Source organism: Electrophorus electricus, chromosome 11, assembly GCF_041902795.1.
Source record: "Electrophorus electricus isolate QZ-2024a chromosome 11, ASM4190279v1, whole genome shotgun sequence".
NCBI lineage: Eukaryota > Metazoa > Chordata > Actinopteri > Gymnotiformes > Gymnotidae > Electrophorus > Electrophorus electricus.
Window position 1 is genome coordinate 23631144 of NC_137507.1, and position 27793 is coordinate 23658936.

At 39.7% G+C, this 27793-nt stretch overlaps 1 protein-coding gene across 8 annotated transcripts in view; it reads right to left on the reverse strand.

Annotated features, from left to right (window-relative positions):
- slc44a5a (solute carrier family 44 member 5a) overlaps nt 1-27793 on the reverse strand; it is a 65237-nt gene that overhangs the window by 30855 nt on the left and 6589 nt on the right. For 5 of the 8 annotated variants that reach the window (XR_014125793.1, XR_014125794.1, XM_081722673.1 and 2 more), the window contains exons 2-3: nt 25326-25554; nt 5850-5898 (exon numbers count right to left, since the gene is read on the reverse strand). Coding sequence is in view for 4 of the 8 variants with exons in the window: in XM_081722673.1 (XP_081578799.1) it covers nt 5850-5898; nt 25326-25440 (164 nt within the window). In the remaining 4 variants the exon portion in view is untranslated. Of the gene's footprint in view, nt 1-5849; nt 5899-25325; nt 25555-27793 lie in introns of those variants that run through there. The other 3 variants (XM_027032362.3, XM_081722675.1, XM_081722677.1) reach the window with 1 other exon arrangement.

The window sequence follows — 27793 nt, forward strand, 5'->3', positions numbered from 1 at the left end:
TACTCTCCGCGTCGGCTCTATGACCCTGGACTGCCTAAACGGTTCTGATTTTTGATTTGCCCAAAATAAATCTCGCTCCTCTCCGCACATGCGTCCGCCTCCTTACCGCTCAACGTTACCCCTGCCTGTGTACCATTCGAAGAAATTGCCTGTGTTATCATATAACTCTTTAATAAAAGATGTATCTTTGTCAATTCCTTTGTCAGGTAAATGTTTAAGTTTATAGTTCAAGGAATAACTCGGAAGATAACTAACTAATCTGGTAACATGGAGATAGCCACTCTACAGTTTGCTAGCTAACGTCCTTCTAGCTATTGTTAACCTCTCGACAACAGGAGTGGAAATTAAATTCATGAAATGTGCTGAAATATAGATGTAAGTTTTGGAGGAAACAACATAATTTTCTTGACAAAACACAGTGAACCCCAATAAAGCAGATACCACCAAGACTGAATTCAGCTCCTGCCACTCCAAAAAACAAAAAAAAACCGCCCAAACTATCAATCAAAACAACAACAAAATAATATTCCACATTACTCCTTACAGTCTTTAGTCTTTTGTTTACAGCTCCTGGGAGAGAGAGAGAGAGAGAGAGAGAGAGAGAGAGGGAGGAAGAGGAGATTGCAGAGCCTGCATAACTGCTTTTCTGTTTGTAGTGGATCTATAATTACATCTGCTATCAAAAGGCAATCTCTTCCATCTCTCTCTTTCCACTTCAAGGGAGTCTTAGAGGGACTGAGAAAGAATTTAAATAGCCAAGGCATTCAAGTCCCTGCTGGGGGATTATTCATCCCTAATTTACTCTCAATGAAGCTAAAATGTGAGGAACAGATATTTTTGGGGAATGTCTTTTGCTTAAGCTTTCTTGATGTGTAATTGCATTGTAAGAAATGGTCCATTAATTACCTATGAATCTTCACACAATAGCAATTAATCTTCACAATTATATCCACAAAGGACTCACACATTTGGGTTAGTAAATGAGTGACTCAAAAATGTGCACTGAAAAATGACCAGGTGGTCCTGTAACAATTTACTCAGCATTACTTGGTACTGCGAAATAGAGCACTTTGGAACCATAAATTGCAGCCAAATGAACTTATTTTGGAGAGCAGATGTTAGGTAAAACAGAGGGGTGCCACCTTTACTGCAGTTTAGCTAGTGCTAACAAGTCTACAATAATAGCTAACAATAGCTAAACAAAAGATTTTATTTCTACACATACAATAAACAAAAAAGAAGACAAACTGGTGGTTAAAGAACTAATGTTAGCAGTCTCTATGGTCTGTAAATATTCCAAGGTCTATCTCTTCACAGGTAAAAGCAGGGAAAAATATTACAGGTCCAGGAAATTTAAGCACAAATTTAGGAATCAACAGAATTATAACAGATAATGTTTTCACAGATATTTTAATCTGTCTTTAAAAGTACCCACCTGTTTTATTAACATGACTATCATCCTTATACCAAAAGGTCCAGAATGCATTGACTGTCAGCCAGTTGCACTCCATCCTATTGCAATGAATTTCTTTCAAAGGCTGGTACTGGGATATCATCACGAATATAGTTGACCCCATCCAGTTTGCATACCACCAAAACAAGGCTATAGAATGGAACATCCCTTATGCTTCATAACACTCTCACATACCTGCACAATAAAATGTGTTATGCAAGGCTAAATTTTGTAGATTACCTCTCAGCATTCAAAACTGCTCAGCATTCAAAACTGTTATTAAATATTTTCTAAACTTCTGGCTCTGAACAACAAAATCAGTGCTGGTGTTATTTTAACTCCAGTCAGACACAAACAGGCACTTTCTGTCATTCTCCTGATTAATTGTTGGTGTAGAAAGCCAGTATGAAGACCAATATCTTTGATTTTACAGATTGTGGGGTAAAACAGCGCTACACCCCCAAGCTTCATTTTCAGTTTCTACAAACTCAAACTGGTGCCACTTTCTCCTTGCTCACTTGTGAAGGAAAATAGATGGACATCTATATACATATTGTAAGAAAAATAAAACTGAAAGTTGTTAAGAGTTCTTCTTGGAGTTGCAAAATTGCTTATTTTATGTACACCCAAGTTGAAAATGTCCAGCCGCAGCTGAGCCGCAGTCTAAGATAACTGGGAAGATGCCAGCTGCAGCTTGGAGAATGAGGTGGTTCTACACATGTAGCCAAGTCCATTAGCATATACACATAATGACCAAAATTAATCTCTGCGTGGAGTTCCTGTAGAAGAAGATAATTAAAGGAATTTCTTTCCTCCATGGTGAGTTGAGATGTTAGCCAGATGTTTCATAGATACCGAAAAAAAAACATTGTGGCTTGTTTCTAGAATAACAAAACACAATGTGCCACTTTAACTATTACTGTAATAGGTAATGTTTTGTGGGGTTTTTTTTTTGGTTTGTTTGTTTTTTAAGTATCTAACTAAACTGATTTTAAGTAACATTATCTAGCTACGTAATTTAGCTGGTGGTAACACTGGTGCCACGGTAGGCGGGACACGTCCACTCATTCACTCACACACACACCGCACCTGCCACAGTCCCTGTCACCTACCTAACAGTCAGCGCACACCTGTTTCTCATTTGTCCCTCTCTTGTTTTCCTCTATATAAGATCATAGGTACGGACCATCGGCGCTGTGCCTGCCAGGCAACATAGTATGCTACTCGTTCCTGATTTTTGCTATGCTTTTCTCTCCTTTTGTTTGTTTTGCATTGTCGCTCAAGTCATGAAGAATGAAGACTCTTCGAACGTTTCCTCACCTCTCGCTCCCTCTGTGCCACCGACACCGTCACAAATGGTTTAGCCAAATGCTAGCTACTAACATTAACATAAAAAAGAACTCAAACCAGTGGGCCACGATGGAACATAAACCAAGAGCACTGCTTACATATGATGTCATTATGAAATAGCAGTCATTTGAATTACTTCCAATAGGCAACAATCATCTAACCTGGCATATTTTATTGCTTATTGAATTACTGAATTATTTATTATAAAAAAGCAAAAAACAGGTGATTACATTTGGCTATAACTTAAGATTAAAGTACACACATAAGGTAAATTCACTGTATAAAATCATAGCAAAGTAGATTACAGTAGGCTACATGAGCCAGCCCATAGAGCTGCTGTCACTTGTACACATTTAACAGTGTGAAAAACAAGCTATTATGAAATAAGATTAACTACATTTTTGGATACATACAGTATCCACATCACTGTGACAAATAATGGTGAAGAAAGCTGACTAAACCCTTGTAGTTTGGCTCAAAGTATGAGTCATTGGCTTGGTGTCTGTGTTTCTTCTTAGACTACTAAACTATCGCTTAAATGATTACTAGTAGTCTGCTATCTTAGTTATTTTCTTTCTTCTCTCCTCAAAATCCTCCACTGGGCTCAACATTTGGTGTTGAGGTACTTAAATTTTTTCCTGTCTCAGACAACTATACAACATGTATAAAATGCATGATTTATTAGGAGTTGTGCAATATGAGAATTTCATAACTTTTAACACTGTGTTAAAGGATCCATTGTTTCAGTTATGGATAAACAGAGAAAATGGACCAAATGGATTGAAAGTGGATAATGAAAGCAAAGATCAGGCCTCAGTGCTATTCAGGAATGGAGACTCGTGATAACACTCCCTTAATATTTGGAGATGTAATTAACAGAAATGATGACTATTGGAACTCCTTCTGATTCAAACTGGGAATTGTTTTCATCAACTATATTCATGGTATGACATGCTATATCAAGCATTTAATATCTGACCATTGTAAACTGTTCGTCTCTGTATTCAGAACAAAAGTAATCATTCATTATCCCATATCTATTTGGGACATTGGTCCACTCTTTCATGTCATGCACGAAATTTGAAGTGAAAAAAATCTGTAAAGTATTTCAAAAACATTTATTTTGACTTTTTATTTTGAGATTTTTAATTTTAACTCGGTCCCATTTGGTTTTAATTTGGTCCGTTGTGAACAGTGATCTAGAGAGTTGTGAAACATTAAGCCCAGTGTTGAATGTGTCTTGTTATGTCTCTACTGCTTCCTGGGTAAAAATGATGGAACAGAATATCAGGATGTGTGCACAGACGTTGAAAACTAGATGCCTGTTTTTAATAAGATTGTCAATATAATTGTGAAACACGAACAAGCCTCCATTTTAGCAACAAATGTCAGTGTATCCTTAATTGATGACCAAATGCATGCCATCTGGAGGCAACAGATTTCAGGGCAGATTTCAGGGCACAGACAACAGTGATTTATGTAGATTATTTGAGATTCTACAGACCTTATGATAAACAGCTTTCTTTCAATATGGATGACAGAATGTTTATGGTATGTTACTGCAACTTCAACATTGTTGTTCATGAATGAAATTTCAGTTTGCAATGTGCTGTACTAAAGTACTAAAACTTTAAGTAAATGGAGTGTATTTTTTAATTGTACATTTATATAAAATCACAAGAAGATTAATATTTCAGTTTAAATTCTACTGCAGTAGTTTTTTTATTTACTCGCAGAATTGTTAGTTTAGCATTTTGGATGTAAAAGCTAAATAGTAAATTGTAGTTTACTCCCAAAATATTAAAGTATGAGAGTTAAAACTCCAACACCAGTGTAAAGTCAACAACAGGCACAGTAGAGTAGCACTGGTTTTCAACTACACAAGGTGTTAAAAAGACACAGATTTACTTTTGAATATAGGTTTAGTTTTGAAAGTAGTTTTAACACTGGCAAGTGTGGACACATATACACTTTTCCAGTGTTAAATTGATCTCCATGGATATCAGTTTAACACTGGCAATTTTGCTGTGTGGTACACAGTATGGCCCTGTGTAACTGTACATTAGGATTGGTAGCAATATTTCATCCATACTGATTCTTTGGTCCAGCATCCCACAGGGAAGTGTATTGAGTCCTTTGTTTTAGTCATTGTTCATTTATGATTGCATGGACAAAGACAGCTCCAAAATCATCATAATGTATGGTGATGACAAGACCATTGTGGGCTTGATCTATGGTAATGAGATGGTCTACAGGGAGGAGGTCAAGATCCTGTCAGACTAATGCCATGAAAATAACTCGTTCCTCAATCTCAGCAAGACTAAAGAACTGGTCATAAACTTAAGGAGGCAGGAGGCAGACCACTCTCTCATCTACATCGGAGAGGATGCTGTGGAGGATGTTAGCGGTTTCAAGTTCCTGGGGGTCACCATCAACGCTGACCTCAACTAATCACAGCACGCCTGTTCCATAGTAAAAAAACCCTACCAGCACCTGTTCTTCAGCAGACTGCAGAAGCTGGGACTGTTGGAAGTAGTGCTCACCACCTTCTACTGTGAACTATGGAGTCTATTCTCACAGGTTGTGGAACATCCTGGTATAGCAGCAGCTCAGTGCAGGACAGCAGAGTGCTACACAGGTAGGTGAATACAGAATCACAACTCCCCAAAATGCTGGATATTCCTTGTGCACTCTCCCTTAGGAAGGCAGACTGTGCTGAAGGACCACAGTCACTACACTCACACACTGCTCTTCCTTCTTCCATCTCAGAAACAGTATAGAACAATCAGTATTTGTTATATAAGATTAAAAGACATTTTCTTTCCCCAAGAAATCTAAAGGCTCAACTTGCACTAAGTCACATTACAACATACTTATATTGTCTGGATTTAAGCTACTGCTAGACTGTGCTGCACTATTCTATTTTATTCAACTGACAGTAACATAAAACCATCCCATCAGGTCAAATAATCATACTGTCTGGAGTACCAGTGGAGAACGGCAAAAAGCATTATGTACTTAAGGATCACATGCAAAGTTCCTTTACCTGTTATGAATAGGCCCTCTGAATGTTGAGTCAAACTTGCGTGGTTCACCTATAAAAAAAATAAACAAAACATATATAATATACAGTAAGAAAGAAAAGTGTCTGAGGCACAGCGAGAAGACAACTTGCAAGAAATTCACGTTGTATTCAGCACCAATCAGTGAAGGTCTAGCCAGGTTAAAATGACACTGAAGATACTCAAACACTGGCAGCCAGGTCTTAGCCCAGCCAAAACAGTCTCTGGGACTGATCTTGTGTATATTCCTTAAATTGTACCATCGAAGCCTGACTAACAGTGAATGCTTCTAGCTTGGACTTACGCAGTGACGATATGTACTAAAGTACAGAAAATCTCATCTGAACCTGCTTTGGACCCATGCTGCACACTACCCACACTGCCACACCATTATGGACAAGGCACCTCCATACAGAGATCACATGGCTTAAGGGCAAGATGCTGCTCCATCTGCCTGATACTAATAACATCTTCAGTAACATTTTTCTTTCTTTTTCTTCATTCTTCTTGCAAGAGGACTATAATGGAAAAGACCTTCAAATCAAGCACAAGTGCTTTGCTGCTTCACAAAACAAAGCTCCTCATTTTTATAATAATTTTATAATCATTTATGAGCCATAAACAGCTCTGCTGGTACCAAACAAGCCTTCGGTTTGCTTAGCTGCATCTAGAAACACAGGAATAAGATGGATGAAAGAGCAGCTTATGGTTCTGCATGCTCTGTTAAAACAGAAACAACATCGCCCCTCACCTCCATTTGAATTCTTTGCTTATCCATAAATTAGAAACGTTATAGATATTTTGCTCTCTTATCATCACGATTTAGGTCTTGGTATGCTATGATATTGTTCATAAAATGCCCTCCTGTTCTCTGACCATCTGCCTCCAAAAGATGAATAAATTGAAAAGGTAGCAGTGAAGGAGAAGTAACACCCTGCTCCGTAAGGCAGTGGTTTGCTTATGTATTCCAACTTTATTTTCTGCTTCACCTGTCTACTGCTTTCCCAGATGGGGAAGGGAACCAAACTCTCTGTGGCAGACTTTGCAAAAATAATGTAGAAGGTGAATACTTAAGCACTGGAGTGGTCACAGGAAACTCAGCCATTAAAATGTTCATTTCTGTCATGGTATGCTTGACTGGGAAAGTAATGAATGTTATAGGCAAAGAACCATCTCATTAAGGCCACAGACAGGTGAAAAAGGCTCATTCTCTGAAAACAGGTACTTAACACTGTCAGTAAATAGTTTGAGAAATAATTGTAAGATTTTTAAAAAATGAAATAAACAAAAAACAGCCTTGAAAAATGAGCCACAATTAACTTTTAAAGAACCCTAAAATCAGCCACACTCAATGCATGAAAGAGATTACTGATTACTGATTACTCTTGGTGACACTGTGTGTGGAAATGTGACAATAAATCAATGAGTTGACTGTGGCTCAGTTAGCAGAATGATTGAACATTGCTTCACTTTCACACAAAAAGGCTTTTTTTTCCTGTCCTCCAGTACCCTGAACACCACAGTGCACAGGAAGAGCCGTCTGAACAGCCCATAGAGGGGGGTGAAAAAAAAACACCCTGAAAAAGATGACTTCCTGCTTGTTAATAAGTTTAGAAGAAGACTGATAGTATGCAGCAGATGATTCACTATTAAATTCATATATATTGCATAATATAATATCCATATTAAGCTCTTAAATGACCACTTACATATCAAATTATGCAAATCTGAATGTTTTAGTTTGGATTTTGCTTCAAGATTGATACACTGAACTACACTATACACTACTTTTACCACCATTTGGTACATTTTATTAGAAATACACAATGATAAGAATCTAATCAGGATATACTTTTATATTTTTTAGCATTAGCCAGAGTGACTGACATATTTATCAGCATACCAGTATATGTATTCTTTGGTAAAATATCTGACCTTGATGTTGCTAGAACCTTTCTCTGCCTGCTCTACCAAGTGAGCTACAGGAGCTCAAATCACTGGGGCATGATTATACATCTTATGCAACATTACAGGGATATAATAAAGAATCACTTGTGTAAATACAAATTTTTCACATTGAATGTTACATTGTGAGGAGGAATACAGGTTCGCTGCAGTTCTTTAGTCTTGTTCCTGGTTGGGATAACAGTGTTGGACTTATTCCTAAAATCCAATGTTATGTTCACTCAAGCAGCTGCTACATTAAAACAGCATTCCAAACCTTGCCCTCAACAAGTTTCTGCCTCAGATCTCTGCAAATACCTGAGCTAATGATTCATGAATAGAAAGAAATGGCCTGATTAAAGACATTATTCTGAGTATAAGCCTAATTAGCTTTGCCCTGAATCTATGCTAAATGACAATAGGTTGATGGGAAATTCCATTCACCAAAGCACTTATGAGGGAAGATAAGCAACATTTTAGATTTGAACTATGATTTCACTCTTTTGTCTTTCTGCTCTTCATTATAATGAGCTACTGTAAAGTGCACTTATTTTGTAACATTTTTCCTATATATCATTTTTTTCTGATATTCCTGTGTGGCCACCTAATCAGATTTCACAAAGAATTAATTGGAATTATAACCAGCAAGTGTGGTTTTGTGATTTTTGGTTTTATATGAAATCATATGACAATATGTGGGGGCTAAGCCTCTACTTAAAGCCCTAACCTACATGCTGGTGAAGAATATAACAGAGTTTAAAAAATCTGAGCATGCACACTCTGTTATTTTCACAATCCAGCAAGGGTGACCATAAAAACATATAAAGTACATTAGCAGTGATCTTCTATACCTCTCTTTTCCCCCAGAAAGCATCTTTCATGCTTCTAGACATCACAGCAGCTGCCTTTTCCAGTGATGCATAAACAGGCCAGGGGAATGCTACCCATTTCTTATACATGAGTTGTGAAACCCGTATGCTTATTTTAATGAGGTTTGTGAGGTGCTTTTCCCCTCTGGCCCAGCATAGAAGGAAAGAAATTTTGAATTTGATCCTCTTTCCAAGCTGAACTCATTTGTATCTGGGCTTTGGAGGGGAAAATAATTTTTTCACTTCTGAAGAAAGTGAGAGAGGTTTCTTAGACTGTATTGTTCTATCTGCCTATTGGGCATGCAATGTCCATATACAAGCACAAAAGTAAACTCATTTAGAAGCATGCATACACACACACACACACACACACACACACACACACACACACACACACACAAAATATTACACTATTAAATCTAAGAATTTTGTCTACATTATTTTTTAAAGCTTAAAACAGCAAAACTATCAGTATAAGATTATCTCCTGAAATTAAAGGCTACATGTCACTTCACAATCAAATTTTCACACGCCCACTATGTTGCCCAGGAGGTTACATTCTACCAATAATATACTGCTTTAACACTAAACACTATAGCCCTGCTCTTGATGGTACACCTAACCACAGACTGCAAAATACACACATTTGCTTTGTTAGGATTTCTTTTCCAAGAGCACATTGTGGAATTTCACCAAAATATCACCAAAAATCTTGATTTTAAAAAGACTTCAGAGGTAGCACAGATGCACCGGTGGGAGGTGTTGAGCTATTTTATCTGTGCTTTTCGATTCTCCTTTCTTGGGGTTATAAAAAAAGAAAGAAGTACTAGTTATGGTACACACTGCATGTCTTTATTCTTAGAGCAACTATTTCAAAGTATTCATGGTGTCTCCACTGTAAGAATCACCCCATTTTGAAAGTGTTCTTTATTGAAATTGAAAATGTGCCTGCTCAGTTTTATTGGATATACTACATAATACACAGGCACACTGGTTAGGTGTTGTCTGCTGTTGGTTTTGAGACTGCATCAGTGGTGCAACCCATGTGTAGGCAGACTGGGACTGCAAGGCTAATGTCACCCAGTACGTTGCACCATTAGCCTTCATCATCCCTATTTCCTCTCAGCATGATTCATCAGATGGACCTGACCCTCTCAGAGCTGCTGAAATGCTCAGGGAGTTGCTCCTGCAAATGTCACTCAAGCCGATGGGCCAATTACACCTCGACATTGGTGCCAAGAAAGGGCATGCCCTTTTAAACAAGACAAATCACCTCCTTCTGTGTTCCAATGGATTCTGCTCAGAACAAAAAAAATGTGGCACACCCTCCAAAGCCTTGCATTTCATACTCCACACATTCATTGTAAAAACCCACTGTTGTCCTCCAACCATCAGAAACTAAGTCTAAAGCTGTAACAATTCAAACACAACTCACGCACAAAGTGAACCAAGACCGTCCCATGGATGTGAGTATACAGTTCTGAAGAACACAAGTCTATGGTTCTTGAAACAATTAACCATGCTTGCATACTGGATGAGTATTAGGACAGTTATATGGGGAGTATTGGCAATGTGCACCTGGATTTCTGCCTCAATAACATTCAGTACTAGTGAGTTTATATTCATTGATAGCGTCACTGGGTTCAGACATTATTAGCTACCTTCCACAGCTTTATGTGAGACTGTTTCCTCTGAGACAGAGTCTCAGTCCACTGTGGCACTACCATTCAAAATAAAATATTCTGGGCCTGATCGACGTAGATATGTAGCCAGTGTTTATTTTAGCCCATTGTCTTATGACAGAGGTGATCAGTGACTGGTTATTATAAAAATAGATTTGTAGTGCACAGCTTGAGACACAGATGCTGCAGCCCTCAGCAACACACCCATGGCATATCAAGTTATTTCAGGACAATGTAACATTTGCTTTGAATTTAAGAATGTTGTGGTCTTAAATAATTAGGTTAACTTTAATGTGTTTCCTAATGTGAGTTCAGGTTTACATTAGCAGACTGACAGCAAATAAGCAAACAAAAAAACAAACAAACAAAGAAACAAACGAAGAAACATTGCTGATCTAGGCAGTTTCTAAGAAATTACATATATTACATATATGCAAAGCTTCAAACAGTTTTGGATACTGGAACATAACTGCCAGAATGTAGGAATAGGCCATTGAGTGACTGGCTTTCAAAAGCCCATTTACAAATAATTAGCAGTATATTGGACAAAGTTAGTCATTGCAAGACATTGGCCAATGCAAAATACCTATAAAATGATGAGTAAAGAACATGGAGTCAGAAGAGAGCAGCATGAAGTGTGCAGCCCTCAGAACAGTGGCACAACATCTCAGTAAGGTTGGAAAACAATTCCTCCCCCCCCCCCCCCCATTGACAAAAGGGAGTAGCTAGAGATGTGTGTAAACAGAACACCTGCCCCTTTTAAAACAGCCTCTGCATCCTTAACTTACCTCAGTGTGCTGCTGAGAGATAGAATTTATTACCGCAGAAGAGCTCACCCCTGATCCCCGAAGAGCTCAGAGACCGAGAGACTGAGCTGAAGCTAGAGGAAGATGTTTTCTCCTGCCAAGCAAGAGTGAGTATGCTGGTGTGTATCGATCCCTAAGTGCATGAACCTTTGGCTTCTGCCTCAAATAATCTCTCCCGCATGGAGCCCTCCATATTCAACTGCAGAGCTGTCGGCTCTCAACCTGTTTGTGGACTGGGCTGATTTTGATCTTTGGTGCTGGGTGGAGAGATCGTGGCTGGCCCTCACCTACCTACCAGATGAGAAGAGTGAAATGAAGGCTGAGGTTTTTCTAGTATATGGGGAAAATGTGAACTCCTAACTAATTAACTAAAACAAAGGAGGACAGTTAATAGAAAATATACCTTTAATAATGGGCAGAAAATTCCTTGATGTCATTTTGAATACACAAGTTTCTTTAATCATTTCTAATTAGGCCCATTCATCATATAGCAAATGAGCATTTGCATAAAAAACCACTGCTGAGTACCGGTGCTCGCCACAGCAAAAGCTTATAGCTGGACCAGATGGATTTATATAAACACTTTATATGTTAATTTAGCATTGGGGAATTTGCTGTGTATGTGTTCAGTCTGGTTATTTTTTTAGCATGTTCTCAAGAGCTATGAAGACGATACAGTTAAAATGGGCAAATACAGGGCATGAAAACTAAAAAGGAAAGCATGACAGTGGCCAAAGCCTTAAACTGACATTGATACAATACCCTTATGCACAAAGGGAGTGCTATCAGAAAATACCAGACTAAGAATTAGGCTGAAGGTTGTGCGATCCAGGATGTTTGTACCAGGCTATATGCAGTTGACAGAGTTTCAACAGTCTCATGCCTTCAGATATAGTCTGTCATTCTGTATCTTGTCATGTCTTTTCACAATCAGGTCTCCTTTCTCTCTGTGATGCATGTCAGGCAGAACCTTTGGCTACCTTTTCATTTCTGCACTCAGTGTCAACAGGGCATGGTGGATGTTTTCCATTTTATCTAAAAGCTTCCCAATCCGCTGAGCACCTGCATAGCAACAGGCATGTTTCATATTCTTAATTTCATTTTAATTCAGACAGCTTGGTTTAATTACATTGTCATAATGCAAGCTGGTCCATACAGCTATGACATTCTAAATGGAGTCAGTCAGGCAAGTTTTAAGTACATTATGAAACTTAAAACTTAATTTTAAAAAAGTAACTTCAATAGAACTGAACAGAAATGGCTATAATGTCCAAGGATGAAATTGTAGCTTTGATTAGCTTTAGAGTTGAAGGAGCTCTGGAAGCCACAGTGAGTAGCTCTAATTTTGAAATTCTGAATGATCTTTCCTGTTTTTACTATCTTCTTGAAAGATTCTCCACCTGCTTTCTCTGCATGTTCACCATCGATGTACAAGCAAATATCCCATTAAACAAGCTTCTTAGACCCTCTGCCCTGCTGTAAAAAACACATTATCATTATCATTGGCTGTCAAAAACAATTGTATTATTCAGGGCCCCTGTATGCCTGAAAGGCTTAGCTGCAGAGCATGTGTGAGCATATGTGTTGTGTGTTTGTGTGTGTGTGTGTGTGTGTGTGTGTGTGTGTGTGTATATCTGTGTTATTAGGGCAGAATAGTGAGGCCTGCACAAGCTGGGTGATAAAAATAACATCACAGGCATATGCTTGGTTAGATGCAGTCCTTCTACACAGGTCCTGAAATTCACATTACACCTGAACATTAGAAGGCAACCCCTAAAACCGATGGTTAGAGATCAAGTGTGCATGAACATTGCGGTCCAACCTGATGGCCAATCGTCTGTGTCCTTTCTCTGTCTCAGCATTATAGGGTGGATTACAGGGTGGATCTGGGGGATTATGGAGAACAGCAGGGGTGTTGCAATCTGAGCAGTGCGACTGACAGATGCTCTCGCCTGGTAATGAAGGAGAAGCCTCGAATTCGTGGAAGCAAACCAGCAAGGCTTCATACAATCCTGCCCATAATGTCATTCTGCTTCTGTGGGTAAATACGGGTATTCAGAAAATGGCTGACATACGTTATTTATGCACTGTGTGCCTTAACTGACACTGCAGCACTACTCTGTAAAAACCATTCAACCATTTCAGTTCTATCATGGCAGCTAAGACTACTAACACCAAACCTTTCAACACCCCAAAATATACCATGAAACAATAAGAGCATAAGAGGCTAAGGCACATAATCGATTTCAAAATACTTAGGACAATTATATGTACATATATGTAAATATACTTTATAGGCATTGCAATATTTATGGATTTATAGTACACCCTGGCGTATGCAATGGTGGAGGAGAAGGTAATTTACAGTTTATTAATGAGAGACAAGAAGGGGCTGTATAACCTTGACTAACTGGTTAATAATGTCTAGACAGAAGCCTGATAACTGTTTGACTGCAGAGGGAAAAAACAATCAGGGTGTGTGATTTAAGTTGACAGTTTTTTTTCTAGTCAAAGGGAAAGGTGTTAAAATTATGTGACATGTATCACATGTTAAAACATTCTTTACTATTCATTGCTTAAGACATTACAAAAAAGGGTTGCTTGTCTCGCTTGTGCTTTGCCAGATTGTTTCATTCATGCAGTCTCAGAAATGAAGCTTTTCACCAGTACTGCCTCTCCTCTGTCAGTTTGATTTACTAGAGTTCATTCCTAGATTACTCTTTGCACACCACTTCAATTGTTCTGCATTTGTAAGTGAATTCACACTGTAGTGGAACATGTCTTATTATTAAAGCATCTTAAAATCTCATTGTTCCTAGGTGTCCTATTATTAAAGCATCTTAAAAGCTCATAGTTCCTAGGTGGGCACAATTGATGAATTAAAAAAGACCAATCTGGGACTATAACAGCATTTGCATAGGCCAGCAGTGTTCAGAGTTAGTAATTCTGAAATTCTTCTGCATATACTCCCTCACCCACCCTGTCTACTTGTCAGAAAAGTCCTACAACTATTTCTAAGTGGATTTACTCAGCTTACATTTCAGAGTTTTGCCAGATACAATATAGTGAATTGGGAACTATAATTGACATGCAGCATTCTGACTGGCATATTTATTGCGAAACTGTGATGACTCCAAATTCTAAGAAGGTAGAATATATGATATAAGACTAAAAGCCGTGTTTGTGCAATGCTGTGGAGTGGATGGACACACAAGACATTTTAAATGAGACTCTAGAACATTTTTAAATGAGAGGCTTCATAAAACAAGTTTCTTCAGTCCTAAAAAGCAAATAAGGAAGTGTATGACATTGACTAGCTCAGATTTTTTTGCCACAAAACCACAAGAGGAAAACTAGGCTGGTTGATTATCATATTTCTTAAAGGTGCCTACTGCATCCCTAATGTAACCAGGCATGAAAAAGTGAATCTGTACTATATATGATCAAATTAAAAATTTTTGAAAGAGTAGGCAAAAAGAAAATGAAACACATCAAGAAATCTTTTCTTCTGGAAAATCTGAAAACAAAAACATGTGGCTTAAGCACTTTTGAATACTTTAAATGGGTAAATAGACAATGGAAAATCCAATTAATTTAATCATTTCTTGACCTTCCAATGCCTAATGATGAATGAACTCTCCTGTATAAATGGTGCCAAGTTGGAAGAACTTTCTCCGTCTTTTGACTTTCACAAAAAGAAATACAATTTTCATAAAAGTGTGATAGATATGCAAGTCTGCTTCAGAATTGAAAAAAAATAAAAAATTCATAGACCTTTTGAAAATGTAAGTTTGTCTAGTGTGCATTATCCTTGCTGTCACTGTGACTTCACAGTGTGCACACTTTAAAGTGACTGGTTCTTCTGTAAATAGCTGAGCTCCACCCCCTTGAATCAGATGATCACGACAAGCTTCTGATAAGATCAGCAAGCTTCCTTTCTCTCTGCTGGAGGGAAGCAACTTATGTCTGTCTCAGAAGGCCCTCATCACAGTACACAGCCCAGGATTTAAATGAACAGGGAATAACTCCCTTAACTGGAGTCAGAGGCCTAAAGAAATTTACATTTATTTATGAGACTTTGGCGCAGATATGAAGCACCATTAAAGTGAGACCAAGGCGTGATGCTCTAACACAGGACTAAGTGATCCGGCTTCACTAATGAACGGATGACTAGATTGCTCTGGCTTTGACAAAAAGTCTTGCCTCAACGTAGACTCACGGAGAAAAAAAAATCAAAGCTTGAGAAACTGGTAAGAAGGAAATGGCTTCTATATGACTTGGTAAATGTGTCTTCTCAAATGATGCAGCAGAGACTGTGGTTCAGTAATGAGGCAGGAGGCCTTCTGCTTGCCACAGTGACAACAACAAAGAGAAAATACATTTCTTTCCATTCAACCTACTATTCAGCCTGAGGCACTCACTTTTTATCTTCCATTGAGCTTCCTCAGTAATAGATACAGGTGTCTGTCCATCTGCCCACCAGAGATTAAGAGAGATGCTATTCTGGGAGTTTGCATTGTTGTTGCTAAGACCAGTGCTACCACAATCACATTCCAGTCGTCAACATATAGGCCACCTGCCGTAAAGTCCAAACAGCACATCTGATGAGCCATAAAGTAGCATTGGTATTCTGAACAAACACAATCCCTGCATCAATTCTGCAGTGCAGAGCTTGTCAAACATCACTTACGGTGCGGTACATTCCTTAACATTAGAGCTGCAGTGCATTTCACTTTAGATCAGGCCACACTGGGACCAAAAGGCCTCTGGAACATCATGGCCACTTTGTGATGAATTTCTGGCTGAAGTTAAATCCAGAGTTCCTGGCTGTGTGGAATCCACCATGCACCACATGGTGATTTGATTTTGAACAAACAAAAGAAACTCTCACAGAGATGCTAAACATCTGGCTTGTTTTCAGCTTGTGATATCCAAAGTCAGCGCACTTCAGCACCTCTTATACTAACATAACCTACAGACCTCCATGCTCCCTCATCACTCCTAACTCCCATTGTTCCACACAACTGTTGCAGCTTTAGAACTTTCACAGTGTACTGCAGCTTTGCATTACCTTGCCCTCAGTATGTGACCAACCCTTCTCTCCACACCCTTCTTAGGGTGTCCTCCCCAAGCTCACCTTGGGACACCTGTGTTATGCCTTAACAGGGTGCACTGCCCCAGTCAAATACCCCACCTGCCACTGTCTAGTGGACGTCAAGGTCCCACTAGACTCTGACCATCGTGCTAAACTTTTGACAGGCGCCCTGCTCCAGTCAAACACCTACTGCTTGAAACAGCATTTATTCAGTACAGCATATTACTTCTGGGAGCAAGTCTGAAAATTCCATTAAAACTTCCATGGCAATGCCAGGAATCTTAATTTATTATCTGTCCTCCTAATGTCAACCACCAGTCAGGAGAACTGTTTCAAACTATGACAAAAACATCTAATGAAACAAGGCGGCAGAATGGAAAATAATACTGCTTCATTACTGCTGGTAATTACTGGTGCCTTATCATCCCTTTATAAACACTATGCAAAAATGTGCCCGGTGTAGTGACTTCTAAGGTATTTTGTATTGTGCTCATTAGTAAATGACTAAATTTCGAGATCTGGATCAGTGGCACTGGCTACGTGTGCAGGGATGGAAGTGATTGAGATTCAAAGCAAGACCTGCTCCATCCAATCCCATTCAGTTCAGCGTGGCACAGGGATAATGTGGAGTTGATAAAAATGCAGACAATTAATGGCCATGTGGGATAACAATGTGTGTGTGTGTCAGTGTGGGCGTGCATCTGTGTGTAGTGTTTTGTTTTCTAAAGCAATTATTCCCCTGCTTCTACTCTCCAGATTTTAAATACTTCTCATAAAATATTTTACCTTTAAAATAAGGGTATTTTAATCTTAAATCTGGATAGATAAAGACATAGGATATTCCTGCAGAACATATAAATGCAGCAAAGAATTTTTTTTTTTAAAGATAACTTGCAAAATTATTACAGAACTACAATACTGATCACAGCAATATTTTGCTCAAATATCTGACCTCAGAGGGAAGCTTCAGAGAGAGCAAAGTTCCTCGCCATTATAAGGTAGAGTTTGTTAACAGTTATTAATGTTTAAAATGCAGCATGCTCTAAAGTAGGTCATTCCTTCTGACATCCTTGCTTTAATGCACTATCTTGGGACAGATCTCTAGAGATTTATTCAACTCATTAACACTATATTGCATGATATAGCTGCAATGAGTTGGAGTTTCTTGAACACAGACAAGATGTGAATACAACCTATGCATTTTTGGTTAGCTACATATATATTATATATAAACACACCTACTTTGCACCTACACTCATTTGCCACTTTAGGGACACCTATTGTACAGGTGCATTTTATATGTGCAGTCCCACACTTGTGGAAAGCCTGCTTGTTCCCATGTGCAAGTTCCCATTCACCATCCATAATCCATCCTCCATCCTCCCCCCTCCACCTGTTTCATCAGTTTCTGAGCATAGGGCTGCTACTGGCTGGATATTTATGGATGGTAGGCCACTCTCTACCCAGCTGAGGCACTGACATGGTAGTGGCACGGTAGTGGGTGTGCTGAATGGGTATGAGTGGGTTAGGTACAGCAGTGTTGCTAAGGTTTTCCCAAGTGTCAGTGTCACTTCTGAGCTGTGACTGTGTCTGCCACCTGAAAACATTAGCCAACAGCAGTACTGCAGTCAGGAACTGACAACTGATAAGTTAGAGAATAGAACACATTGTGCAATAGGTAGGTCTATAACTGCACCTACTGGGCATTTCTAATGAATAAGTGTTTCTAACAAGGAGAGTGGTGTTTATATTTATACATATAATGTGAAAACAATTGTTATTCTCCTGTCGTTTCCATTAGACACCATGAGACTGGGATGTCTTGAGTCAAGTTTGTCAATTTTCAACTGAAAGGTGCTTGAAGTTGGGTTCAATCTAAGGCACATAAAAGAGAGGTGAGAGAGCTGTATTCGGATGTGCTCTGCTTGACTGCCTGAAGCAAAACTGGATTGAACATAAAAGACCTATGTAAGCAAAGGTGTATGAAAAGGTCATGAAATAACACTTCTAAATAGAAATAGCTACATTAACAACTAAATCTTTTGTGAACAGGAATATAAAGTCTGTTAACTGATGTGTGGTGAATTTATACATGCTTTTTACCCTCAAAGAAGCAAATGCAATTTCTTCACAGTCTTAGTCAGATAAACCACCAACTTCTAAACACGCAAACACACACACACACACACACACACACACACACACACACACACACACAACCATACATTCATACATTTGACACCAAAGATGCAAAGATACTGTAAGAAAATAATTTTCAAATTTTACCTTTTTTTGGGGGGTGGGGGGGGGATGACAAAATAACAGAAATTAAACAAAGGCCTACCAATGATGTCTTTACAAAACATATAAAGGAGTGAAAACATATTAATTTCTGTATTTAAAGCAGATATTTATACTCTTTAAATGTTTTATTTATAGCCTTTTTTATGTGCTATCTAGTCTGCTGTATTCCATCTACTCTCTCTATTTGCAATGTGTCCTTTAGTTTCCTGAAAAGTACATGAAAAAGTAATATACTACTAGTAGTAGTACTAATTGTAGTAGTAGTAGTAGTGGTGGTGGTATTGTCATGCTTCCCACAAGCCCTGAGGCTGGCTGTTCCACCACCTTGAACTGCATCTCCCACCATCCATCAGTCATCTGCATGTCCATCAGTCTGCACTGATCTACATGATTACTAACTATCCTCAGCTATGCATCATCATACTACCCTATATTCTGTCCATTTCCGTAATCACTTTCTGAAGTATTTTCTCCTGCGCTGGTCTGTCTCGGTCGGTTGCCCATTTGGGCTGCCTTCTCTTGTATGACCTTGGACTGTTTTTCTCATTTTCATTTTCATCTGCCCTATATATATTGGTTGCTTTCACTCTGGTTACTGACCCTCACCTATCTATCAACTAAGGCTTTGGATAAACCTCCTTGTAATAAAACCAGTGTGTTCATTCCACTCTGTGAGAATCTAAATATGGCTTGTTGCATTACAGAATACTTCACCTCCACGCAGAGGGCAGAGTGGGAAGCTTTGAACACAGCAGTCAGCAACCAGGCTCCTGGGCCAACACTAGTAATGGTTTGAGAGCTTACAGTCTGCTTACATTCTTACTCAACAACAGAGTGATCAGCAGAAGAAGTTGGCACTCACTGCTGATAACATGTAGTAGATGTCCACAATGCTGCAAACCATTCACACCTCTGAGATCGCCTCTGTTCCCAGGAGTAGTTCCACCCTTGTGTTAATCAATCCCGTGTTCCCTATGAGTAAACCTGACTAGTATAAACCCCAATGACTGCCGAGGGTTTTTGCTACAATGCTTTTTTAATAGCATTGTAGCACTTCTTTAATAACTCAACCCCCACCTTGGATACAACACACATGTCCATTTTGGTATCTTGTTTGATAGGCAAGGTACTACCCAGGCTCTTTTATATGAGTGGTTGGACAGAGAATTCAGAACTGTTTTTGATCACCCTCTTGAGAGAGGGTCGAATGGTCGAATACTTGGTAAGATCTGGCAGTGCAAACTCTGTCAGATTATGTTATGGAGTTTCACACTGGCTGCCAGTTGTGGCTGGAAAGAGTCTGCCCTGCTAGTTGCCTTCTGCAATAGCCTGTGTACTGAAATACTGTCGGAGTTAGCCTGCAAGGATGAGGGCTTTGACATTGGCAAACACTAAACCAGGTGCAGGTGTGTGCAGGCATGGTTACAAATAAACAAACAAGACCCTCCCACTGCATGCGGCGAGCCAAACCACGTAACTCGTGAGAGGCGAGCGTCCCATGACAGGGCTTGGATTGGAGGGGCTGATTTATCTCACTGTTCGTCTGGATCACACGCTCTCCACACGGAGATACAAGAGACCCATAATATCAGGCAGCCACCACTCCTGAGCCAGTCCTCACTCTTGTTAGTGGAGAATACACCACTGAGGGTACCTTTATCCACACACTGTCCCAGTATAGATTACTGTGGTCTGAAAGGTATTACTAAGAAATACACTTTCCCAAAGCTGTTGGAACAGGAACAGCTCCAGGGAGCCAAGTAAGTTATACCTCTGGAGCACATACATTCTGGTTTGTATCAGGGAAGGTGATGAATGGAAGACAGTGTCTGTCACTACTTTCAGTCATTATGAATATTTAGTCATACCTCTATAATGCTCTGATGTCTGACGTTAATCACACATCAGCTCTGATTAGCAATGTCCTTTGCAACATGCTCAAAAAATCTGTGATTGCCTACATTGATGATGTTGTGGTATATTTTTCTGACCTTGAAAAACAAGTCAGACACATCCTCATTATATTATTGGAGCATAGATTGTATACAAAAGGAGAAAAACACAAATTTCACCTACAGAGAAAGCCTTTCTGGGTTATATCATTAGATGGGAGATAGATGATCCATTAGATGGGAGATAGATGATCAGAGGGTGTTTCCATCCCTGCACAGTGCCTTTCTGCTGAAAAATATGTCCTCTGCACATGTAAGGATCATTTCATCATTTGGGCTCACTCATTCATTGTATGTGGTCACCCGAATCTCATCCGTAGCTGCTGTCCTAACAACCTTTGGCCAGCTTTTGGTAGGAAAGAATGTTAGCTAACATACATAAGTTTGTAGCTTCCTGCACCACCTGATCACAAAGTAAATACAACAAAACAATTCCAGTTGGCAAGTTAGAGCCTCTCTCCGTCTGATTCACGCTGATCTCATTTAGCTGTTGATCTCCCTATGTCTCATTCTTTCACTTCTTTTCTCAGATTTTCCCATTGGGTCAGATTAATAGAGTCATCCTTTTTGTTGGCCTACCCACTGCCTTTCAGACTGCAGAAGTCCTGTTTAATCATGGTGTTTTTTAAGCATCTAGGTGTGTCCATTAGCCTATTTTCAGGTTATGAGTCCTAATCTAATGGCCAGTGGGAGGGGGCAAATCAGGAAAATTTCTGAGAGTATTCTATCATATTCAGGCAGGTTGGTTTCATTTCCTTCACTGGGCAGCGATAGCAACAGAACTTTCTCACTAGTTCTGTTACGTTTGACCCCGTTTGAATGTATTCTAGGCTATCATCTCTCCTTGATCCTTCCTTGTGCTACTGCGATGGTGACTGTAATGTGAAAAGGCCAGGCACCTGTGAAAAATGAATCCATTCCCATGGTCCTGGGAAATCAAGCTCTGCACAACAACATGCAAAAGCACTGTGTACTGCTCTTTCTGGGCCTGATGACATTCTGTTTGAGAAATCTTGTCATAACACAATTGTTCAGGCAGCTTCTGGGTTTTTCCACACACTGTCACACAAGGAAGTGTTTATAATCTTCTGCCATGATAACACCATTGATTCGATCACATCAATTCACCCAAGCATGAGATTCCGCTATTGTATTTGCACACAACAGCAAAGGGATATGAATGTGAAACACATCTACTATATACAATGCCAAATATAGCTGAGCCGTGGCCTGACTGTGATTCTAGGTTACATTCACTTCCTTGTTTCCAGTGTGAATTGTACACAGTTCTGACTCAGTTTAGCTTGTGGAACACATGCAGTGGATTGGACTTTTAGAAGGCCTACAGTAATAGCACTAATAAGTATCAGTTCACTACAGTATTTCTTTTCCTCTTTGAACATAAAGAAAAGTCAAATGACTTCCACTCTGTGCCTCACTGAAGCTAGTAGGTTGTACAGAATTGTGGGCATTTAAAAAACATTCTTTTTGTTAATTATGTTGTAACCTAATTGAATTGTACATGTAATTATATACTTACAGAAGCACACACACACACACACACACACACACACACAGACACAAACCTCAACATCCTCAACACACACCCATATACACAGAAACTCATACTGTATTGGATAACCAGATGTTAGGATATCACATATCCTCTGTGCTGTCCCCACAGAGCAGCAATGCTGACCCTAGTCTCTGTGTGAGTCCCACTGCCTTAAGAACAAAAACCCTCACTTCACTCTCAAAAGTGAGCCTGCATGAAGGAGCAGACAAAGGCAGAGAGCAGCAGCAAGCTATGGGAAAACTCTGCTAGCCTTCCTGTTACTTGACATCATATCTCTATGAGAAGCCTGAATGAATGGGAGTGTCGTGGCTGGACTCATCTGGAGGAAACCCTAACAGCATCAAAACCTCTCCAGGGCCCCAATCCTTCTGTACAGTCAGCTGAAATTCAGGATTCAAGATCGTTTTAAACATCCACAACTCTGCTCCTTTCTGTAGTGGGTAAAATGCAGTGGTTTTTGTTGGACAATGTTCTTTCCAAGTATTCTCAGTTAAAGATGTATAAACAGTGTAATTCCATTACTATCCTGAGGAAGAACAATTATGGCAGGGTTAGGTTTGCTAGGTAAAGGAGGAGAAGAGTGAGACTAAACTGTAAGGTCTCTATCCAGTTTTGGAGCTACTGTAGAAAATATTGCCCAGACTGACCAATCATTTAGATTAGGCAGATGTAATATACCCTCGCTTTACACCCCTCTCCATTATACACACACACACACACACACACACACACACACACACACACACACACACACACACACACACACACACACACACACACACACACACACACACACACACAGGCTTGAGGCTGCTTTTCAAGAGGAAAATCTGGTATTATAACATTATGAAATGTGCTATTGGGTCTGACATTTCAGGAATGCAGCTGAGCAATTATACATTATTATCATTTTATAAAAGAACAAATGGTTTTGCCCCACCCTCAATATAAAGTATTCATGAATGAACTATATGAGGTCCAGACAGGACACGAAATAATAAAAGAGGGAGAGCGGGAGGGAAGAAGAGAAGGAGGAAGGGAAGATAGAGGAAAAGAAGCACATCTGTCCATTTCAAAACTGCCCTTCATTTTTTCATAAGCCCTGTTATAAATATCCATTTCCCCTTTTAATTACAGCACTCCCTCATACACACACACACAGACACGCACACACCCACACACGTGCGCACACACACACACACACACACACACACACACACACACACACACACGTACACACACACACACACACACACAGACACACACACATGCACACACACACATACACACACACACGCGCGCACACACGCACACACACACACGCACACAAACACACATGCACACGCACACACACACACACACTTGCAAAGGCACATAGCCATACAAATGTCAATTAGCGGCCAAACATGAGAAGTCAAGCTCATAACATTCCATACAGAGTCATCATGTAATGAGGCGCTGGCAAATGCCCGCTGCAGCCTGGTCCACTAAGCCTACGCCTAATGATCTGTCCAAGTGCACTTATTCCAAAAGCACGGGCCCAGACTTCCAGCTTTGATCTCACATGACCCAGAAAAGAGAATCTAAAGTCCAATTACGGAACAGATGGCTCTTCAATTTCACCATAATTTCAGCTCACCTTATTATACAGGCATCTGAGATTTATAAGACTTACTGTCCGTTTCTCTGCTATTAAGCTTTTGGAATGGCTGCTGTGCATACGTTCCCTACAAGCAAATGTTGGCTGAATCTATGGATCTGACATAAGCTGACATTTTCCAATGTGAATTCAACTTAATATTTAAATTACAGCCAGGATAGCTTAGGTCTACCAAGAAGACCCCAAACCATTTTTTTTAGATCTGACTTTACTGGTCAGACACAGGCTTCTAACCTCTAGACTAAGAACCAAGGGAGATGAATATGGACTGTGTGATTGTAGCTTAATCGAGGGTTGCCTGCACTTCAAACTCTCTGCAGCTTTTGATGGCAGGAAATTCATTCTCTTTCATGGTATGTAATAGCGGCCCCATTCTAGACATGTCGGGTAGAACTCTTTTTCTTCGCTGGAAAGAAACAAAGTAGTTTCTGCTGTCAGTCATACGGTAATGCTCTTTGATGGGAAAGATTTGGAGACCAACACCAGGTTTCCCACATTGTGCCCAGAGTGCGCATATTCACCGTCCTACATTCCAAGAAAATTGACGCATCATTACACATTGATGGGATTCAGTGAATAAGGCTGGATTTATGGATTTTATTGTCAGATACCATGAAGACAGAGTGACATGGTGAAGCTCAGGCATGTCATGTAGATGCAGGCGAGAGGTCATCTGACTTGGGCCCGGGGAGAGAGAGAGCACAATATCTACCGGATGTCAGGGGGAAAAAAAAAAGATGAGAGGACCCAAGAGAGCGGCTGTCAGTTCACTCCTTTGAATGACTTTAATGGCAAATGAAAACATAGCTCTTAAAAGCATGGAGGCCGGAGGTTGTATAGAGTGAAAAATGCCATCAATCATAGACACTGAAGCAAATCAACCGTAGGAGTCAATGAATCAGTAATGAGTTCATACCATTCTGCAGCGCGCAGGGGTGCGATGCAGTAGTCGGCAGCATTCAGACAAAGTCGGCACATTATCACTGGAAAACAGCACGAAGGTGCGAGGAAGCAATAATAACGAACTTGACCATTTATTGACAATAAATCCTTTACCTTTCCTACAAAAGACTATGTAGGGAGTTGTGAAATTCACTAAAGCAATTTAAAATGGAACAGCTTGCTTTACATATATATTAGTGTGTGCACCATGCTAGAGTTAAATTAATTCGCTCACTCTATTGGATTACACACACACACACACGTACACGCACACACACACACACACACACACACACGCACAGACAGCAACAAAGACAGTTATCCTCTTGGGGTAAACAGAACCAAATTGTACCTACAGGTACCAACTGACAGCTGTTTTATTAAAAAAAGAAACTGTTCACAACGTAAAGAAATAAACCTAGAATTTCCTGAGACTCCAGACACCCACGCTGTCATTTAGCAGAAGCTGCAGTCTCACGTTCATCTGCTAAGCCCAGAGCAGGCTTCGCTACCTGCCTCAGTTACATCACTTGCCATTACAAGACACATCATGGCATGGGGAATCTGCAATTCAAATGAGTCAGAACCTGTCTGGCCAGGCTCCCCGAAGGGCAGGTTGGCGGGGCTCACCCTTTTTAGCAGCAACGCTTGGCAGCTGCGGAGGCTGACCTCTCCCGAATTCCACCGCAGGCCATGGATGCTCCCACCTCCAAGTCCACAGGGATGTCCTGCACCCATCTGTCATGTCCTCTGACTTCAGAACATGTTTGCCTCTTTAGCTTCCTCCACCTTTGTCATCATCAAATGGCAGCTGTAGTGGATTGCCACTGCTGCGCGTCACTGCACAATTTAATTTCAACTACAAATGAAAATGAGTAATTGTGTTAAAATGCCATTAAGCAAATTCATTTATATCACGTGCACACATAAAAAAGCAGGAAGTAAAGCTCTGTACATCTCAAAACTAGATCTGATTCACTCCCCCGCCAATGCAGTATTAAAATAAACCAGCAATAGTTTGTGGGTGTGATGTTATGCTATGACTATTATATGCTGATTTTCAGTAAGAATCATGATTGGCAAATGTCCTCACTGAGACACAAAATGTACACTCAGCATATTTGCCAAACTTAATGGCATCACAGTCTGCTTTTACTACTTCAGCAAGAAACTCTGCTTTCCACTCAATAAACCCCTTTCAGTGTCAATTAGACTCCCTCGCTAACACATCCCACAGTGCATTGTACCTCTGTTGTGGGGGTCAGAAGCAACACTACTGCAGCATGGAATGAGGACAAATGAATGGAAAATTTTGTGGCACCTCCAATTATTCCCCAGCCACCCCAAACATTAAACACACATTCTGGTCCTATCAGAGAATGCTGTTGTAGGCCTCAGAGCATCACTGACTTCACAGAGATTGCTTTGCAGTGGAGTTGCCTTAGCGCAGTGTAAAAGTTACATGGTGGTGTGCTTTTGGAGAAATGGGACAGGAGGGATTCAGATTTTGGGGGTATACGTCTAAAAGACAGGGAAGACTAATTATGGTTCAGTAGTCTAAGCTTCAAAGCTATACACTCAAGAGGTATCTTTTCATGATTTACTTCAGAGATGGTATACGATGTTGCTCAAATGCTCCAGTTAGCTGAGGTGTGCCTCAAACAACCTGGACCTTTATACCAAACTGCGGAAATGATAATAGATTTCAGGAAGCACCCTTCTTGTTAGTAGTCAAGAACATTACTGTCAGTGTGGTAGAATCCTGAAATCCCTAAGTACCATTTCACCTCCAGCACTCTTAGCTGGGACAAGAACATCAATTCTATCACAAAGAAAGTGCAGACGCACATGTATTTCTTGAGACAATTCAATTTGTATCGCAAAACCTGTACTCTTATAGTTCTACAAAGCCATCACTGAAAGTGTAATGACCTATTGTTTGCTTCAGCCCCACGACTGTACAGTACAGAAACCAGCTGCAGTGTATCTGAGGTCATCAGGTGTATCCCTCCATCCCTTTTCTGAAATCCACCAATCTCAAGCAGTGAATGGGGCCACCAGAAGGTCTGCAGCTCCCTCCCATCCTTGACAGCACTTATTTCAGAAGGTCCTCCGAACCTCTTTAAGGAACTCAAAACTAAAACCAACAGGCACCACAGTCCCACTACTGAACTGCCTGCATAATGAACTCTAATGTTTACACAACCACACACCTTATATGTCATCATTTTAAATTCATTTTGCACAAAAATCTATATCCTGTAAATTGTTTTTTTTTTTTGTTTGTTTGTTTATGCACCACCTTTATCTGTAATGTTACTTTGTACTGTTGGGATCATTTCAATGACTACAAATTTATCGAAGTAATAATCAGGCAGACAACGCACACTTTCAGAGTGAAATGTAGATATTTATTAGAATTGATATAATAAGGATGAAAGGTGATCCCTTTATCACCTTCTGGAGAGACGCATCAAAGATTGGTCTGTTGTTATCTGGTATCAAGTACATGGTGTTCAGATAAGCCAATGTTACCCAGCAATGGAAAAGTACTGAGCAATGAAAAAACATGTTTGCTCTTCAGGGAGTATATACAATGTACATAGACATATAAACTTTATAAAATTAAGTATAATCCAACAGTACTGTAAATTGTGTTGTTGTGATCTTGTCTGTGCCTTTGTGCATTTATTCTACAGTTTTCAGTAATGTTATTGCACCAGTACCCTGTCAGAGCTATACTCTGTTGAGCAGCTTCCCTCATAACTAAGCAAAGACAGGTATCTGAGAAGTAGAGTGGAAATTTACTTTTCTGAATTTACATTTCTACAGTGTTCATTGGTGTCCAGTAGAACTTTCTTGCTTGTTTATTTGTTGCTTGTTATTTGTTTGTTTATTAATTGAAGTCAATTAATTGACTTCAAACTGTTTTAATTGACAGTAATGTATGTAAATAAGTCTATGTACATAAATATGCATTTAATTCAGGTCACTTTTTAAAAAAACAATACATCACTTAGAGAGGAACTTCAGAGAAGTAGTGGTGCTTCCCAGTCAAAGCAATATGATCAATGATCTTAACTTGCTTAGGTAAGCTT